The sequence below is a fragment of the Phycodurus eques genome, chromosome 6 (assembly GCF_024500275.1).
Source record: "Phycodurus eques isolate BA_2022a chromosome 6, UOR_Pequ_1.1, whole genome shotgun sequence".
Taxonomy (NCBI): Eukaryota; Metazoa; Chordata; class Actinopteri; order Syngnathiformes; family Syngnathidae; genus Phycodurus; species Phycodurus eques.
This window is the reverse complement of record NC_084530.1, coordinates 13941775-13959684: the sequence shown is the minus strand read 5'-3', so window position 1 is coordinate 13959684 and position 17910 is coordinate 13941775. Positions and strand designations below refer to the sequence as shown.

Here is a 17910-nt window from a genome sequence, read left to right as displayed (position 1 = left end):
TAGAATATAAGAATAGATTGTATATTCGTATGTCTATGTTACATACATCTGCGAAAGAGACACGCTCCGTGTGCATGTGTGTGTGTGCGCGCGCCCGACACGCAAACAAGTGTGCCGTGATTCTATTGGGCCCTTGCAACACGCTCGATAAGATCAAGGAGACATGACAAGGACCGCCCACCCTTTGCGCAAAATGAAAGATCCAGCCACCCCATTTAAAGAAGTCTGCAAACTTAACCAGACTCGCTGAACAGCGTCGTCAACGAGTCCAGACAACTGCAGATAAATTGTGACGCGTTCAATTGACTTAACTTCAAAAATAGGTTTAACGAGTGTGAATTATTTTATGACAAGCAAGCTTGTTGCCCCCCATTTACAAGGTAATAAATCATGTGTCCTTTGTAGAAGAACCGATCACGGATGTATACATGGTCCGTGTCTCCTTTGGTAATTGGATAAAACGTTTGGAGACATGTTAAAAAATAGAAAAAGGACTGGTTATTTGATTTTAGTTTTGAAATTGAAAATTCTAATACAGCTTGATTTTCTTGTTTGTTGTCTGGAACGAGTAAGGAAAAGTTGAATATTACCAAAAGAGACACGGACCGACACATATTGGAAAATGTCCTGTATATTTGTTTTGGATTGGCTGAAGTTGTCACCGACAAGAACAGTGCTCATATGCTGGCCAGTAGAGGGAAGCAGAACAAGGCGGCACGAATTACTAGCTCAAGAACTCAAATTAGTGGTACAAAATGTTTTTTTTTTTTAGACTTCAGTAATTCATTCTGCTGCTCCCATCATGAGTTACATCGTCAATAAAGACAAGCGAGCCCGTTCCAGAAGCAGCCATGCAAGCCCAACCTGTGACTTTACCTCCACCATGTTTCACAGATGAGCTTGTGTGCTTTGGATAATAAGCAGATCCTCTCCCTTTCTTTCTTTATACTTTCCATCACTTTGGTAGAGATTAATCTTGACCTCATCAGTCCATAAAAATGTGTTCCAAAACTTTGGTGGCTCATCAGGTTGGCAGTGATGTCACCGACTGTTGTCTTTGGGTGTTTCTTCACTGCTCTCCCAATGTTTCTAAAATCAACTGTTGTTGATACCCTTGGCCGACCCGTTCGATTTCTGTTGCTCAGTACACCTCTAGTTTGTTTCTTTTCCAGGACAGTCCAAATTGTTGTATTGGCTACGCCCAGTGTTTGTGCAATAGCTCTGATCAATTTTCTCTCTTCTCTAAGCTTCAAAATTGTTTGCTTTTCTCCCATAGACAGCTCTCTGGTCTTCATGTTTGTTTCACAGAAAATGCAGTTTCCAACAGGTGAAACGCAAAGCCAAAAACAAGCACTACCTAATGTTTAAGCAATCAATATAAAAGGCAACACATGAGCAACTACAAACACCCATCAGTCACACAACACATCGCGATGTAAATTCCATGAAATAAAAGCAGGAATTCTGAACTTTTGTTTCATTTTGCTCTGAAACTCAAAAGAATTTACCTTGCCATTCAATACTTTTGGAGGGGACTGTATATTATATATACTGTGACCCCCACATTGTCAAAATGAACCACTTCAACTCAGCCTCCACCATTTAAAAGCAACACAACCGTGAGTACCCTCTATAAATTGTAATGTTATTCAGTTTCTATTTACAGTACCGTGCCTCTATTCTAAGACCAGTAAAGAGGGAAAGTCCCAATGGGAGAGTGAGTGAGTGAATGAGCCTCATCTGTCAGTCAGTGCAAGATGACCAGTAAGCAGAGAGAAAGAAATGCACACTGAGCGAGCAGGCAGGAGTTAACCTTGGCTTTTCATAACCGCCTTGTTGTTTTTTTTGTGTCTTAGCACTGATTGTATGACAGCGTTTTCTGGTTTCAACTTATCGCTTTAACTTCAGTTTCAAAGTGCACTCAGACCTTAGAACCCCCCCGGATGTGTCAATGGTAGTAGTTACTCTGTTCCTTATGTCATTTTTTAGCTTTATTTTATCTTATTGGTTACTCTATGATTGATTTTCCAAAGGCACATCAAATGCAATATTTCTTCCCCATCGGGTTACATGAAACTTATGTTGCCGGCAGGCGGCTCCCCATAATGCGCATGAAGGGGGCCGGTCTGTCAATGACCCCCGGGCCCCTTTTTTCCCTCTTAGCCCGCCCCTGGAGAGTGGAATTACCCGCTGCTGATGTCGGAGGAGGGAATGGCAGTGACAAATGACGATAAAGCTGAAGTATTAGCAAGAGCATTTACAAAAGTTACACAGCCTAGATAATTTGAGAGAGGAAAGGGGGGAAAAAAAAGAGAAGGGAATTTGCATTGAGCAAATACCCAGGGGTGTGTGTGCTAGACAGGAGTAAAGAGACATGATAAATTGACAAAAGCAGAGCTTGTGAGAGCAATTAAAAGATCAAAGCCCACACTTCCAGAGGATGATCAGGTCAGTTATGTTATGTTAAAACAGTTGGGGGGAAAGTGCATTATCAAAAACATTACAATTATATAGAGTGTGGGAGAAGGGAAGATTACCAAAGGTATGGAAGGAAGTAGTAGATCCTACGAAAACCAACTAGTTATAGAGCTATAGCACTTACTTAAAACAGATTAAATTATGGAAAGAATCGTGACAGAAAGGTTGACTTTTGAGTTGGAAAGAGAAGGAAAGTTGGCAAGTTATCAGAGGGGGTTGAGGAAAGGTAGAAATACCATGGATGTAGTGTTGAGATTGGAGAAGCAAATTAGAAGGTTTAAAACAAACAAAGAAAATCTGTTGTAGTGGTGTTTTTTACTTTGAGAAGGTAAAATCCTGTCGTCTGATCATAAGGTCATAAGGCCCAGTTGTCACTGTTACCCACTCAGATTCATCATGACATCGATCAGTCCCCTCCACTTTTTAATCACCCCCTCTTCCTGAAGTCTGCTCTAAAACTCTGCAAAACAGACGAATCTTACAAGCCCAACATGGAATTCATGCTATCAGCTTCTCACGTAAAACAACACCTGTATAGTTGCACATTTTGTTGTACGCTTGTGAGGCTGGGAAGTGATACGGGCACACAACTCTGGCCTATACAAAATTCCCACTCTCAGTGGAAATTGTCCACACCGTGACTGCGCCGCGTGATGAGTCTCCCTCCCCACACTGTAAAACAAGAGGTATTTGCTCAACTTAAAGCAAAGTTACAATGTACACAGATTTGTAACTTTCTCTCAGCAAGTCTTGTGGCATGTACTTAACACTAGCTGAATTGAAATACCTTCAAAATATCAGCGAAAATATATATTTTAAATTGGTTTTAAACTGAGCCAACACCTACTTTTTGACAGCATGCGGCCAGCAAACAAAAACAATGCGCAAGGGGCTTTTACCCCACTATATAAAAGGCCGCCCCGCGGCTCATTGCCAGCGGTTAGAGTATCAGCTGGAGGTCCACGACAACAGCGTAGTGCTGTGAGCCTCACAGCCCTCTTCCCTCCTCCTCCTCCTCCTCACCCAGTGAGGAGAAGGAGGGAAAATTCATCGAGGACCAGAGAGCATCGTGCGTCTGACATCTTGGTCGCTGGAAAGGAGCCGCGAGAGAAGAAAGGGGGAATGTGTATTTGATTGACAGGAGAGAGAGGATTTTCAAAGCTCTCAGCGACTCGCCCACAGCGTCTGCAAGCTGAAAGAATGTCTCAATTCTTGGCCATTTTGAAGCCTGATTTCACATTCTTTGCAATTTTCTAATTCATTGTTTGCTAACAAGACTTATATAGACTTATAGGTGTAAAATTTACAAGACTTTCTCCTCTTCGGTTGCACTTTAAAGCCCTTTTTTTTTTTTTTTTTTTAAATAAAACATTTTCATGCTTGTATGCGCTCTAGGGAAATCCTAGTAATACTAGTAGACAATAGGGCCTACTGAGTAGGAAGTGTTTGACGCGCTTGCTCGATTTACCCATCACAGTGAGCACACACAACAAATGTGTGTGTTCACTGTGATGGGTAAAATGCAGAGAACAAATTTCATGTGCGTGCGTGCATGCATGCATGTTCAGGACAATAAAGATGATGATTCTTCTTGATTCTCGTTGCTTTTATGCATCTTTAATTCTCACCCTTAGTGGTCATCCAAGTGCCACATGGCATTCAAAACTGTGTCCAAATTTGTTTCATCCATTCCAAATAAAACAAACATGGCATCTTAACATCTTTGTGGTAAGATAAATAAATAAATGCACTCCCCCTGTCTAAATACCTCTAAATTCATGAGCACTTCCCCACAAAAAGGCATGTGAACAGATGCAATGGTGACACTAAGTGGTCAACTTGGTGACCAACATGAAAATACACTAAAATGGCCCGAACAACTGCTTCCGTCCATTCTTCCATTTTCCGGACCACTTATCCTCACTACAAAACTGATTGCACCGTTCTTAGTAAGTAGAAAGCAGTGTGGTATACTGTATATATATAAAACTGTTTCATGTCTTGCTGCTAGTTTTCTGAAGACAATTCATTCATCTTCATTGTGTACAGACATTCCTTTAGCCAGTTCAAAGCAGTGCACAGAACCCATCTCCATAAATCCAAATTGGCAAGTATTTTCAAACTGATCCTTCGTGCGACTAATGCATATCAGCAAAAGCCACTTCATTACGTTTTGGCTCTGCCCCAAAGTACAGTACATCAATATTGGGAAGTTATTTGTGAAGCCCTTTGAGACTTTGTGATTAAGGGCTATACAAATAAACTTGACTTAACTTTCCATTATACTCGGGGGTGGGGTCAAAATAACCTTCCATCCACTATTGCTCCTTTTTGGGGTTATGGCTAAGGGGTTACGATTACCTGCCAGGGGTCAGAAAAGTGTTGCCTTTTCAACTTTGCGAGCATGCCGCCAGATTCTGTTGAAATGGAAAGATGCAGCCTCACCTACAGTATCACAATGGCTCAAAGATGTGGTATTTCATGTTAAACCATTAGGTGTGTAATGAGGGGCTCTGACTGAAAGTATAAGATGTGGAGGCCTTTTTTGGCATTCTTTAACCAACCACCACCAAAGTTACAAGAATTAATCTTTGCGTAGTATTCAGGCAGATTCACACACTAAAGTCTACATGTACATGTTTGTCTCTCACAGAGTTTTTTGTGCAAATGGGGAAAGGGGACTTTGGTTTTTTGTGGGGTGGGTTTTTCTTTTCTTTTTTTGTCTTTTTGTTCTATATATATATCTCTTTATTCTTCAAACTTTAACAAATATATTAAATATTCATTTGTGTGACAAATTCTTCTAATATATAATATAAAACAGCCCAATAATAAGTAGTAAATAAGGCAGTAACGGAGTGTGCCGCCTTGTGCTGCGTGACTGTATTCTCATGGCCCTGCGCAAACGAGTTAATTACGCACAGTTTGTAATCTTGAAACACTCTTGTGTTGATATATTTTTATAAAAGATATCGAAATAAATAAAGACGGTTGCGTGAGCTCTAGACAGGCGTAGCCTTGGAGAAGGAACAGAAAAGATTGACTGTATATGCGCAAGTCTAAGTCATTTGTCAGGGCTTATTTCTGAAGGTTGTAACATTTGTTTTTTACCTTTTAAAGGGTGGAATTTTCTGGCACCTTCCACTCTACCCTCTCCTCAGAGTATAAGATAGATAGCACCCCTTTGTTTAGGCAGACACATGGTTGCACCTCTCGTGAAACTATGTTGCCAACGCGTTGTTACTTTTTGCGAATAAAAGACAGACAACTGTCCATTAGGCCTCCTGGAACTTCATTGGCTTTTCCTCACAAAAGAACTCACAATTGGCTTGGTACAGAAATACGTCAGTCCCGTTGTCTGCCTGCACTGTGCCACAGCGCCAGTAAACATCCATCCATCCATTTTCTGAGCCGCTTCTCCTCACTAGGGTCACGGGCGTGCTGGAGCCTATCCCAGCTATTATCGGGCAGGAGGCGGGGTACACCCTGAACTGGTTGCCAGCCAATCGCAGGGCACATACAAACAAACAAACAACCATTCGCACGCACATTCACACCTACGGGCAATTTAGAGTTTTCAATTAACGTGCATGTTTTTGGGATGTGGGAGGAAACCGGAGTGCCCGGAGAAAACCCACGCAGGCACGGGGAGAACATGCAAACTCCACACAGGTGTTGCCGGGGATTGAACCCCGGTCCTCAGAACTGTGAGGCTGACGCTCTAACCAGTCGGCCACCGTGCCGCCGCCAGTAAACGAACAGCGGCCAATTCTGGAACTAACAGACTTTGTCAAAAGCAGTTTAAGTGACAAATGGAAACTATTTTTGGACACATTGTTCAGTCCTCATGGTCAGTTTTATCCCATATCCATTATGTCGGGGTCTGTTTTATCGAGGTACCACTATACTTGACTGACCTGCAATTGTGTGACAGACTGAGGACAGCGTAGAGCTCAGGAGTACTGGGTGTTACAACTCTGATTCTTCCTTGATAGCATCCTGAAACAGTCACAGGGCTGGATTTGGTGGAAGATGGCGAAATGGGAACACGGCCAGACATTCTAGCAGGCCCTAAACCTGAGAAATCCAGAAACAGAATCAGAGGATTTTTACCCCCACCTTGTTACTACGAGCATTAAACAAGAATGGAGAGCATAGTTTCAGACTTTTCAAGCAAAGCAATGTGGTGCTCTTAATGTCACATTAGAAGTAAGAGGCACCTTTAAAATGGTGCTTGAGAAGGCAATTTATGAAAATAATGGGCTCAAGGTTTGAAACCCCACCTCCAATTCCACCAATCGATGCCAGGAAACTGTCAACTACTCCAGTGTGTTATGGATGGTGTAAACATGCAACACTTGTAGGTATGTACAGAGGACACATTTTGTGCAGTGTAAAAAAAACAAAAAAAGGTCTTGATAAATACATACACTATATATTATATATAGATACACCCATATACATATATACATATATATATATATACATACACACACCTTTCTACTTACCAAGAAGGGTGCAATCAGTTTTGCAGCTTGCTGATCTTTTACGACACAAGGGAGAATCATGTAAATACTGCTGCTTCAAGAAAGAGTGCTTCTGATTCTCAAAGTCACGACGCTGTTGATACAAAAATGTGCATTACCAGACAAATACACAGCCTTTTGTATAGAAATTGCACGGGCTCACCTCACGACTTAATCGTATGGCGGCGTCAGTGAAGGACTGCCTCTCCCTCTCGAAAGTCTGTCTCTGATGTTTGAGGTCTGCCCGTCGCACTTGGAGACGCTCCCACTCTTCCAAAAAATAAGAATCAGTCAGCTCCGACAGGACGGGTGATACAAGGGTGTCCTGCAAAAACAATACCATTTAAAGACATGCAAGACCAAACAGTAGGGATATCTGACAGGAGTCTACATCATTGAGAATGACACCTGCAGCATTTGCTGTTGTAGTTTGACAATTTGTTGACTCTCTTTTAGTTCTGTTTCAAGCTGAGCCAAGAGTTTGTCATGGTCAGTGCCATCGCCTGTTTGGCCTGCACACAAACAGGATTGATGGCAGTGGGAATTCAGTTTCTCATAAATGATACCAGGAAGAATCTATTCACTTATTTGATCTGCTCTCATGCAGTCGATTGGTGGTCTAATCAAGCTATACAGATGCACAAGAGAAGACATTTAAGTCACTTCAAGTGTGTGGGTGAGTGTTTTCACCCTCGTGTCGAAGGTCAACCAGCCTTTGCTGCACACGTTTCCAACTCTGAACCACACCTCCTGTCACATGGTCACCAAGCACTGCCTCAGTTTGAGTTAACTTTTCATTTCCATTTGGGGATCCTTCCACAACATCCTCAGAATTTGACAGGGTCTTAAAAGAGAACGACAGAAAATTCACATTAATTTTCAGTCAGTAAAAACAGACTGTTTGTTTTGGAAGATAAATTACTGTATAAATATCAGTATTACCAACTGGTGCTTTCAAATGATTGTTTTGTGCAGTAATCCCAATTCAGCAACCAAGTGAAATGTTCAGCTTGGATGGAGATTGAAATTGCAACATTGTAAAATGATCTGAACATCAAAGCCTATCAGGTTGCACCAAACCTTTGGCGTCTTGTTGACAGAGTCACTAGCCACTCAGCATTTTTACTCACTGCTATTTTTTTGTTGGATAATTATGTTTCAAATGCTGAAAGACACTCCGGTTTCCTTCCACATTCCAAAACCATGCGAGATTCATTGAAGACTAAATTGCCCGTAGGTGTGAGTGCGAATGGTTGTTTGTTTATATGTGCCCTGCGATTGGCTGGCAACCAGTACGCCTCCTGCCCGCAGTGAGCTGGGATAGGCTCCAGCACGCCCGCGACCCAAATGAGGATAAGCGGTACAGAAAATGGATGGCTGGATGTGCCCTGCGATTGGCTTGCGACCAGTGCTCTGCCTCTCGCCCAAAGTCAGCCGAATGTCAGCTGAGATAGACGCCAGCACATCCCAAATCGTCAACTTTTTGAGTGTTGTGGCTACTTCTGTCTGATCCACTTTTGTATCCGCTTTGTCCTCTGTGAAGAATACCCACTTGTGAGAGCATGTGTTATGTTTACAGCACTGGCTCGGGAGCAAAGAGGTGGGCAGAAAATCTTTACTAGTGACATAGATAAGCTTGAGAACTTCAAATGACCCGATTTCTGGACTCTCGTCAGAAAAACCTCTGAAACTGAGGACTGCGGACGATTCGAGGTCATATTCCAGGTTTTTTTTTGTTGTTTAAAAAAAAAAAAAAAAAACCTTTAAATGACGACAAATGATGAAGCAATTGTTAATACACACTCTAAACCACAGGAAATAACGTTCTTTATGGTCAAATACGTGTAAAAAGAATGCTGTCATATTGGCATTGCTTTGAGCACTGAGTCTTCATTTTCATCGATGAAGGATAATTAGGGACTCAGTTTAAATTAACCTCATCACAAGTCATGATTTAACTTGCTGTTATTTTTTTTAGATCAAGAAGGAGCTAATAGCTAAGAAAAGGACTGCTTTCTCTCACTTGCTCCATGTCAACTCTGACAGCATGTAGTAAAGTGGTGAGGCTGTGGCGCAGCTTCATTGCCTCCCTGAGCTCTGATTCTCTGCGCTCCAGCATCAGACGCATCGTGGCGTCCTCTTGCCTAGCCAAAGGAAGAAAGAAACATCAATTTCAAAGTAATTACCAAACAGTACAAACCCTCAGAGTAAAGTTTACTTTGCAGTGGACCGGGATGACTTGATTGACTTTGCGCTTTTGCCTCGATCCCCTGTTGGAAAGTTCAGCACCTCAATGGCTTTGGAGGAAATGACATCAGATTATTTGACATAAAGCCCACAAGCTAAAATTCCATAATGATCATCTCACAGGGTCCTTTCTCCTTGTTTCTGTCAGACAACTGTGTAAGTCGCTCTTTCATTCTGTTGCTTTGCTGCTCTCTGCGTCTCAGCTCAGCTTCATACTGGTTGACCCTCAGCTGCAAACGGGTGCTCTGGCAAGAAAAAGTTACAAAATTAAGAAGAAACAATAATAAGACTTTATTAATCCCACAGGGGAAATTATTGGGTACAGCAGCAATACTGAGAATGCTGTCCAGGGGCTCTTACTTTGGCCCGTTCACTCTTCAGCATATCCTGAAGTCTGGAAACATGCTCATCCATCTCCTTCAGTTGCTCCTACAGGAGATTTTGCTGAGCGAGTAAGAAACTTTACCATACCCGATAGTCTCATTTTACTCACCCTGAGGGAATCTGCTTGATGACTACATTCCCATGGAGGGACACTGTGAGCGATTTTACTCAGCGGACTGATGTCCCTCAGTAAGGAATCTGAACAAATGTCAGATCATGACAACGGTAACTTTCCATCTCGCAGTGTTTGCAGAAAGTTGTTTTTTTTTGGGGGGGGGGGGGGGGGATTTCCTGAAAAGTTGTCATTTTGGAGGTTGGGGAATTCCACCCGACATCGACAATATATAAAATATGAGTAATTAGTCCCACTTTATAGTATAGTACATTAATCTGTCCACACCAGCTATGCAGCGAATTTGGTCTCCACTTCTTCTGCTGAAATCACACCAAGACATGGGGGTGCATCAATTTTGGCGATGAAAAAGCAGCATTCCAGAGGCAATTAGTTATTTACCAAATACTCCAAAACTGATTGATATTGATGAAAACCACTGCCAGCATAAAAAAAATACATACAGTACAGTTATTGTTAGTGAAATATAGGCCATCTAGACACTATAGGACCTTTAAGGCTGACTGATTTTGGTATTTGCTTTGACAATGTACAAACCGCACCCTCGATTTTTTAGGGGAAGAAAAAATGTATAATACATATGAAATTATGGTAAACGTACCTGCATTTCCGAAATGTAGGATTATTCAATTACTGGAATGGCAGCTGATTAACACTACGCTAGCAACTATCTAGCCTTGGGGTTAATGTTTGGCAAAGTCAAAGCGGTTTTAGTTTAAGTAAATCAGGTTGTCAACTATTCCAGGTCATTAAATCAAACGGTCTTTATTTTATTTCTGCTCATCTTCACACAGAGGGGAGAGATGTTTGCATTGTTTAGGGATCATAGTTGTTTCAGGCAACCACTTTGTCATGTCTTTGCTACGGCATCAGTTTCTCTAAACTCCGTCAGGTTTTTAACCCTCATCTTCGCACAGCTAAGGATAAAATGAACATGAGTCTATCTACTACTGTTTCAAGCCGGATTGTTTTTCCTTCCAATTTTGCCCCTTCCTCACAAAGGACGACAAACTCCAGACTATCTTGTATTTTAAAAGATTATTCTGTGGTCTGAGGTGTCTAAGAGAAAATGTGTCCCAATAATTGGGTCCGAAACTGGTCAGGCCAGACAATATTAAATACTAAACGTTCAATATTTCTGACCCAAAAATCTTCATTTGTGGGGAAAGCCAACTACTTCTGAGTCATGACTCGGTCAGTTGTGACATGCAACGAAATATAGCCAGTCAAGAAGTGACCTGACTGAGGAACGAGGAACGTCCATAAAAACAAACATGTCCTACCCGCTGTTGTTTTTTTGTATAAGTGGGTTCAAGAAGCATTTTGCCAAAACAAATCTTTATTGACGACATCACCATTCTACTGCACTCCAGTCTCGGGTCCCTTCAGCAACACTCGAGAAACATTGACGCAACATAGCCGACAGTGTTTCTTCTTCGCTTTTGTTTGATCATACGAGATTTCTGTCTTGGAGGACTGGATTCTAGATTGGTGGTGGCACGTAATCTTTGTGTGTGGTGTTCTGTGTTGAGATTATTGGAGCAAATCATACAAAATACGACCAAAACGGATTTATTATTATTATTTCAAATCTTCATGTGTGGTGTCTGTAACAGATAAACATTGTTTTAAGATTTGAAAAATCCTTATGAGTGTACCAGACCTTATATCCTGGTGATCTGGACCTCCAATGTGTCAGACAATCAAATACCAATCACCTGATCGAAAACTATCTCCTGTTTATACTCAACTGTGTTTAAACCAGCAAGTCCAAATACTTATTTAGAATCATTCAAATGGGGACCATTACCTGAAAACTCCGTTTTTTTTCCAGCTCGGGTCTGAGCAAACCTTGAAGCCATCTGGGAGCCACACTGTAGTAAAAGTTAAATTCCGCTCATGTTTTGAGGGGAAAATGACTACTATACTCCTTTAGTCAATATAAGTAACTATCATGTTGACAAAAATTACAGACAGAACTAAAATACATTGGAATTCCTTGAGATTTTGTCTTACCTTGAGCAGTACAACTTCCTCTGATGGGTGTGGCCACTCAGGTGTTAGAAGTTGTACTAATTTGCAAGCAATGACAAACAAGCAGTTTAATGGACAAATCTGTGATATGGCGAGACTGTGACAGGTGAACGATTACTGTGTACAAAGACATGGCAGGCCCCAAACTGCCATGAAACATAATTGACATTATACAGTAATATTAAAGAAATCTAACTAGACATGCCCTACACAAACGAATCAGGTCCAAAAGCAAAATGTCTGCCTTCTTCATGGACAATAATGCTCGGTTCAGATCTAAAGTAAGAACTTGAATTGACTTCCTTCCCAAAGATAATGCTCACTTTTGATTGACACAGGCAGAGAAGTTTTAATTGAACAATGTTTGTTCTGGGTGTAGTTTGCAGTGGTGTTGAACTCCACTGTATCATACTGAGAGCCGTTTCTACTCGGTTGCCTTGCTTATTTGGCTAAATAAAGTAACCAAAATATTAGGACTACTTTTCAGCAGTGGCAAGCAGTCAAGGTCTGCAAGGTCTTCTCTGCTGGCCTAAACACCATGAAAAGCACTAACCGTAAAACTGCTTTGACTAGCAAAACGCATCTGTAGTGATCTTCACACAATAGTTTTATTTAATAAGCAGGATTTTTCCTCGCAAATATTTAATAATTAAAAAAAAAAATAGTGAGAGGTCACTTTGAAAATACTGTAAATAATAATAATGTTTTTTAATGGCTGGCTGTCACTGCGATGAGGTCCACAAGAGGGAGTTGTTCTGGCATGATGTCAAAGTTTTCTTACCCATCTCTCTCAGCTGATGAGAGTTGAGGCTTCTTGTTTTGATGGTGTGGTTGTCATTGCATGGTGAGTAGGTTTTGTTAGGAGTTGAAATTTCCGGGTTTGTCACTCCTTGCTCTTCACATGTATTATCTAAAAAATGTTTGGTTGAGGACTTGAGGTTATTGCTGCCGAAGGAGGGTCAACCAGTTAAGTGTTCACATACTTTTTCCTACCCGTCCTGCAAATGTTTTTTTCAATAAATATATGTTTGTGTGGTATTAGTTTAAGCAGACTCTTTATTGTTGTGATTTAGATGATCACTCAATTTGATGACCGATTAATGCAGAAATTTGCATACTGAACATTTAGTACAAACTCTTAAATGGCCATGAAAAGTGACCATTGAACTTCAAATTGTCAAAGAAAATTAAATGGTCTGTATGTGTAAGTTTAATCAAACACTGCCAATTTTTTCATTCTCATCTAAAAATTTCTAAAGGGAGTACGTCTCATCCATTTATGAAAGGTAGCGCACATGACTGTTGCTGCGTGCAGCTCAACACAATGAGCTTTTCTAAGGTTCCTCCAGGAAAATGTACATTTATTGTGACCAGCAGACATTACTCGCATAGCTCATATTCTCAATTCAAATATAGAGTAAAAAATGCAGTACACTTTGGGTTAGGAATGAGAGACCAAGAAGACTGCGCATATGATTTGAACAATTTATGTAAATGAGTGTCTTCAGCCATTTTGGCAGCTCCATGTGAATACAAATAGTTCAGCAAAACATTTGACCTCTTCGTTTAAAATAAATAAATAAATAAGTTAACTTAAGATAATAAGATGGCTATCAGGCAGTAGTAAAGGTCAAGAAAAAAATAACAGAAAATGCTCTGAAGAATTTTGGATCTAGTGTGACTTGGCTTTTAACACCCTCAATTTCATAATAAAGGTTTCAATTGTCAACCCAAAGAAAGCATCTTCCACAAACCATCTTCATAAGTGGCTTCTTGGTAGCAACGACACATTCCATACATTGGTTCTCAATGATGCTCACAAACCCAATAAAACAAATTGTCAGTTTATGAAAAAGAAATTTTATTTCTAAAATGTTGCTCACAGTAGCAAAGACAAGGGAGGTACAGGGTAACAGTAGTAAAAGATTTGGCTGCATGGCATATAATTCCATTGTGGAAAACAGGCCATGCAACAGGTCATTCATTCTTAAACAGGAACATTTGGATATTTTCAAAATAGCTGCTGTATGGCTATTTGCATATATAAAGTGATATACAATAATTCACTATTCAAATAGTGTAAGGCATGTGTTTTAAAGATGGTAACAGAATATAAGCTAATAAAAGTAACAACAAGCATTTTTAAAAAATACATTTAGGTCTGTACCGTGTCGTAGTGCTTCTCAATAGTGACGACATAACCATAACTATAAATATCTGAAAAGTGGACAACTCAAATATTCTAATGGCCAAAAGTTAAATTGTATGAATTTGTTTGGAGTGTTTGAGTAGGAGTATCCTGTATGACACAAAAGCACACAGTTTTAATTAACATCTGTCTTTATCTACTGCACTGAATATAATAACAATTTACACAACAATTTGATTAGCAAAACCAAGAAATACTTCAAATGTATTAATAATGTTAGTGTGACTTCTTGACCATTTTTTGGGACTCACAAGTTTGGTGCAGCACGAATATGACGAATTGTTTTGGCAAACAAATGGACCAATCCCCGTCCTGAAACCGTCCATCCTGGGGTCAAGGAAGGAGAGCTGCTGGGAGATCTACTGCGACATTAGGTAAAATTGAAGACAGCCTTTGTATAGATTCAGAAATTATTCATTGTTCTTGCCAAGCTAAAAGGGGATGGGGGGGGGGGGGGGAGGGAGGAAAAAAAAAAAAGCAAAAAACATTAAAACACCTAGTCAGTCCCACAATTCATACAGCTAGTAATACAGACACTTTCCCCCAAAAAATTTTGAATATAATGGGAAAAAAAATGTATTTGCATAATTCCATTCAAAAAGTTAAACTTTCATAGATTATAGATTCAGGGACCACAATTTAAACAATTTCAAGTATTTGTTTATTTTTGCATAATTTGGGCTTCCACCTCATAAAACCCACAAAATCTGGAATTCACTGTGAAGAAATCACCATTTACTTCTCAGTTTTTGTAAAAAAAAATAAAAATTACATTTAAAAAAATGAATAAAAAATAAAAATTAGGGTTACATAAAATCAAACAAAATATGGTACTTTCAAAGCCATATGTTAATCTTCAATATGGTGTTCGGTATGGGCAATCCGTGATGAGCACTGAAGTCCAATAACAGAACACCACTTGGGTTCTGATCGGGCGGGGGGGGGGGGGGCATTCCTCCCAGTCACATCCTTCCAGGTCTCACTGTCACTGCCCATGTGAGCATTGAAGTCCCCCAGCAGAACGATGGAGTTCGCAGCGGGAGCGCTCTCTAGCACCCCGTCCAAGGACTCCAAAAAGGGTGGGTACTCTGAACTGCTGTTTGGTGCATGGGCACAAACAACAGTCAGGACCCGTCCCCCCCCGTACCCTCTCGTCCACCGGGGTGAACCCCAACGTACAGGCGTCGAGCCGGGGGGGCAATAAGTATACCCACACCTGCTCGGCGCCTCTCACCGTGGGCAACTCCAGAGTGGAAGAGAGTCCAACCCCTCTCGAGAGGATTGGTACCAGAGCCCAAGCTATGTGTGGAGGCGAGTCCGACTATATCTCGTCGGAACTTCTCGACCTCACACACCAGCTCGGGCTCCTTCCCTGCCAGAGAGGTGACATTCCACGTCCCTAGAGCCGGCTTCTGTAGCCGGGGATCGGATCGCCAAGGTCCCTGCCTTCGGCAAATGACAATATGCATAATGAATGTATCATACAGAAATATAATTGAAGTTAATAACTCTTTGGCAATGTCAATTTAAAAGTAAGCATTATTAAATATTTTTGAGAAGGATGGCATTTGACAACTCTCATTAGATTTTGGAGGACTGAACAAAATCGTGAGTAATCCGTGTATGTAGCGCAATGTTTTTATTTTATTTTTTTATTATTATTGTTCTTTTTTTTTCCATGCCCTGTCATCGTGAAGGGGGTGTGCCGCCGATTTCCCCGGCCTACCTCAGAACAAGGAGCAGGACTTTGGTGGTCTAAAAGGATTATCGCTGGAGGGGACACCGACCAGGAGCGGGTCCTTGGAGGCATTTTGCAGACAGAAGTTCCTCAACTCGGCAGCAGCCTGGGACACCTGCGAGCCGCACACGACGTTAGCATGTAGGGAACAAAGACAGACTGCGAATAAACTGCAAAAGCGCCACACAATAGCAGGCCTGACTGTTATTTGCACATGATTTGCAACAGTACGTGTACTGTTTACGCACGTCGACTTTCACGTGACTGGCGAGTCTACGTCGCGTAATGTCACTTTGGCACACAGAAAAACTCGAATTGTGTCAATGCGGAACTTGACAATGAAAAGTTGGAACTGTCGGTGGCAACGTAGAATAGCGAGACAGTGTGTACTTTTAAGATTTTGCGCTCCCCCGTGTACATTTGGAATGTGGAAGTGTGTATATGCACTGGACTACCAATTTCCCTCTCCGCCATTCAGCAGTGACTTAGCCTGTTGCACTCGGTGTTTGCGTGTCCGCGTCGGCCGCTGGTACCTTGATCCTCCGGACGCTGGCCTCCAACCGCAGCTGCTTTACGGCCCTCTGGGCGATGATTAAGTTGTTGCTGGCGTTGTTATTAGACATGACGAAGGCCGTCGGGGAGAAAAGTCGAGCGCTCCTTTTGAGTTGTACACGTCTACCAGCAGGAGGAAATTGCTCCCAAACACTCGGAAGCCCTCCTCCGAAACTGGAATCCCGAGTTTGCGCGATTGTCCCTCCCAGCGTGCCATTCTAATTGGTTTCCGCCATGTCAATCAAACGCCCCCCTCCCGTACAAACTGGACGTCGTGGACCCCTGAGCGTTTTGCAGGACAGCAGAGGACTTTACGATAGTTGAATGTGCTGGTTCGTAACCAACAGAAGCGTATTGCATTCACTTGGAGTACAAAAAAAAATAAATCCTGTTTTTCTGAGTAATTTTCTGAGGGCTTTGTTTCTTGGAATAATGTTTTCCGTTTTTCTGAATATTTTTTTCCGTTTTTCTGACTAATTATTTTTCTCAGTTTTTCTGTTTTATAATTATTTTCTCCCCTGTTTTTCTGACTATTTTATACTGTTTTTCTGACTTTTTTTCCCACCTGTTTTTCTGACTCATTTTTTTTCTGAGTTAACGGGACACATCGAACTCACGCGAGAACCTACGAACTGCAAGTGACTCTTTGCGGACTCCGTAGTAAGCAACATGACCGGCTTATTTAGTTTGATCAAGTTTTAGTTTGATATGGGTTTAAGACACTGGGAGATACTCCTGTCTTTGGGAGTACTCAGAAAAAATGAGTAAATTGTCAGAGAAAACAGAAAGAAATATTAAAAAAAAAAAAAAAAAACGTCAAAAAAATTACTCAGAAAAACAGGAGTTTTTGTTTTTTTCCCAAGTGAATGCAATACGCTTCCGTAGCTAAGCATGGGTGCAAAAGTTCCAAACCTCACTAAGTTGAATCATTTGCGCGCGCGTGTGTGCGTGTGTGTGTCTGTGTGGAAGGACATGACCTTTTATTTATTTATTTAATGATGTGAGTATGGAGCCCCAGGTGGCTACAGATAAGAAGGGCTATAGCTCAAGGACCCCCCCCCCCCAAAAAAAAAAAAAAAAAAAAAAAAATACACACAGGACAATGGGTGCTCAAAATGATTTTTATGACATAATTGGCGTAAAAAATGAATAACAAATAACTACCAACACTGGAAGCAAATTTAACATACATCGTATAGTAACAACAACGAAAATGAGAAATGTGGGATAATTTTCAGAATGATAAAAACACAACCTATTAAAGATACGAATATAAAGCACATGCTGTTCTGTGTCAAGCAGCAGGTCTGCTGTTTAACGAATGTTAGCTAATAATGTGCTGTAAACCTTTCTAATACAAAGCTGCCAACCTACAGAAGTTCACTTGCTGAACAATTTGTCCAAATTTGTCAGAATTTCTTTATTTTTATTTATTATTATTATTTTTTAATCGTGTCATAAAAATTACTGCGGGACAGTTATTGCAGTATATTATGTAATAAGATAAAAATAATTCTGCATACTGTTCAACTGCACAACATAGTCATTACTCAGTAATCTTAATTGTTAATAAATAAATAATTGTTATAATGGCTTCTTCTCTTGCATG

At 40.9% G+C, this 17910-nt stretch overlaps 2 protein-coding genes across 2 annotated transcripts in view; both read right to left on the bottom strand.

Annotated features, from left to right (window-relative positions):
- Positions 1-10375, bottom strand: part of si:ch211-286b5.4 (afadin- and alpha-actinin-binding protein) — a 27745-nt gene extending 17370 nt beyond the window's left edge. The window contains exons 1-11 of the mRNA XM_061678890.1: positions 10370-10375; positions 9612-9680; positions 9373-9496; positions 9223-9301; positions 9015-9148; positions 8505-8539; positions 7695-7848; positions 7413-7516; positions 7168-7329; positions 6993-7098; positions 6396-6570 (exon numbers count right to left, since the gene is read on the bottom strand). Of these exons, the coding sequence (XP_061534874.1) occupies positions 6396-6570; positions 6993-7098; positions 7168-7329; positions 7413-7516; positions 7695-7848; positions 8505-8539; positions 9015-9148; positions 9223-9301; positions 9373-9496; positions 9612-9680; positions 10370-10375 (1148 nt within the window). The remainder of the gene's footprint in view (positions 1-6395; positions 6571-6992; positions 7099-7167; positions 7330-7412; positions 7517-7694; positions 7849-8504; positions 8540-9014; positions 9149-9222; positions 9302-9372; positions 9497-9611; positions 9681-10369) is intronic.
- A 3271-nt stretch (positions 10376-13646) lies between these two features.
- On the bottom strand, positions 13647-16472 carry si:ch211-286b5.5 (uncharacterized protein LOC100003596 homolog). Its single transcript, XM_061679299.1, has 3 exons — positions 16283-16472; positions 15738-15864; positions 13647-14442 (listed from the first exon to the last, which is right to left on the bottom strand). The coding sequence occupies exons 1-2, from the start codon at positions 16370-16372 to the stop codon at positions 15739-15741; spliced, it is 216 nt and encodes a 71-aa protein (XP_061535283.1). The 5' UTR covers positions 16373-16472; the 3' UTR covers positions 13647-14442; position 15738.
- Positions 16473-17910: the final 1438 nt, after the last annotated feature.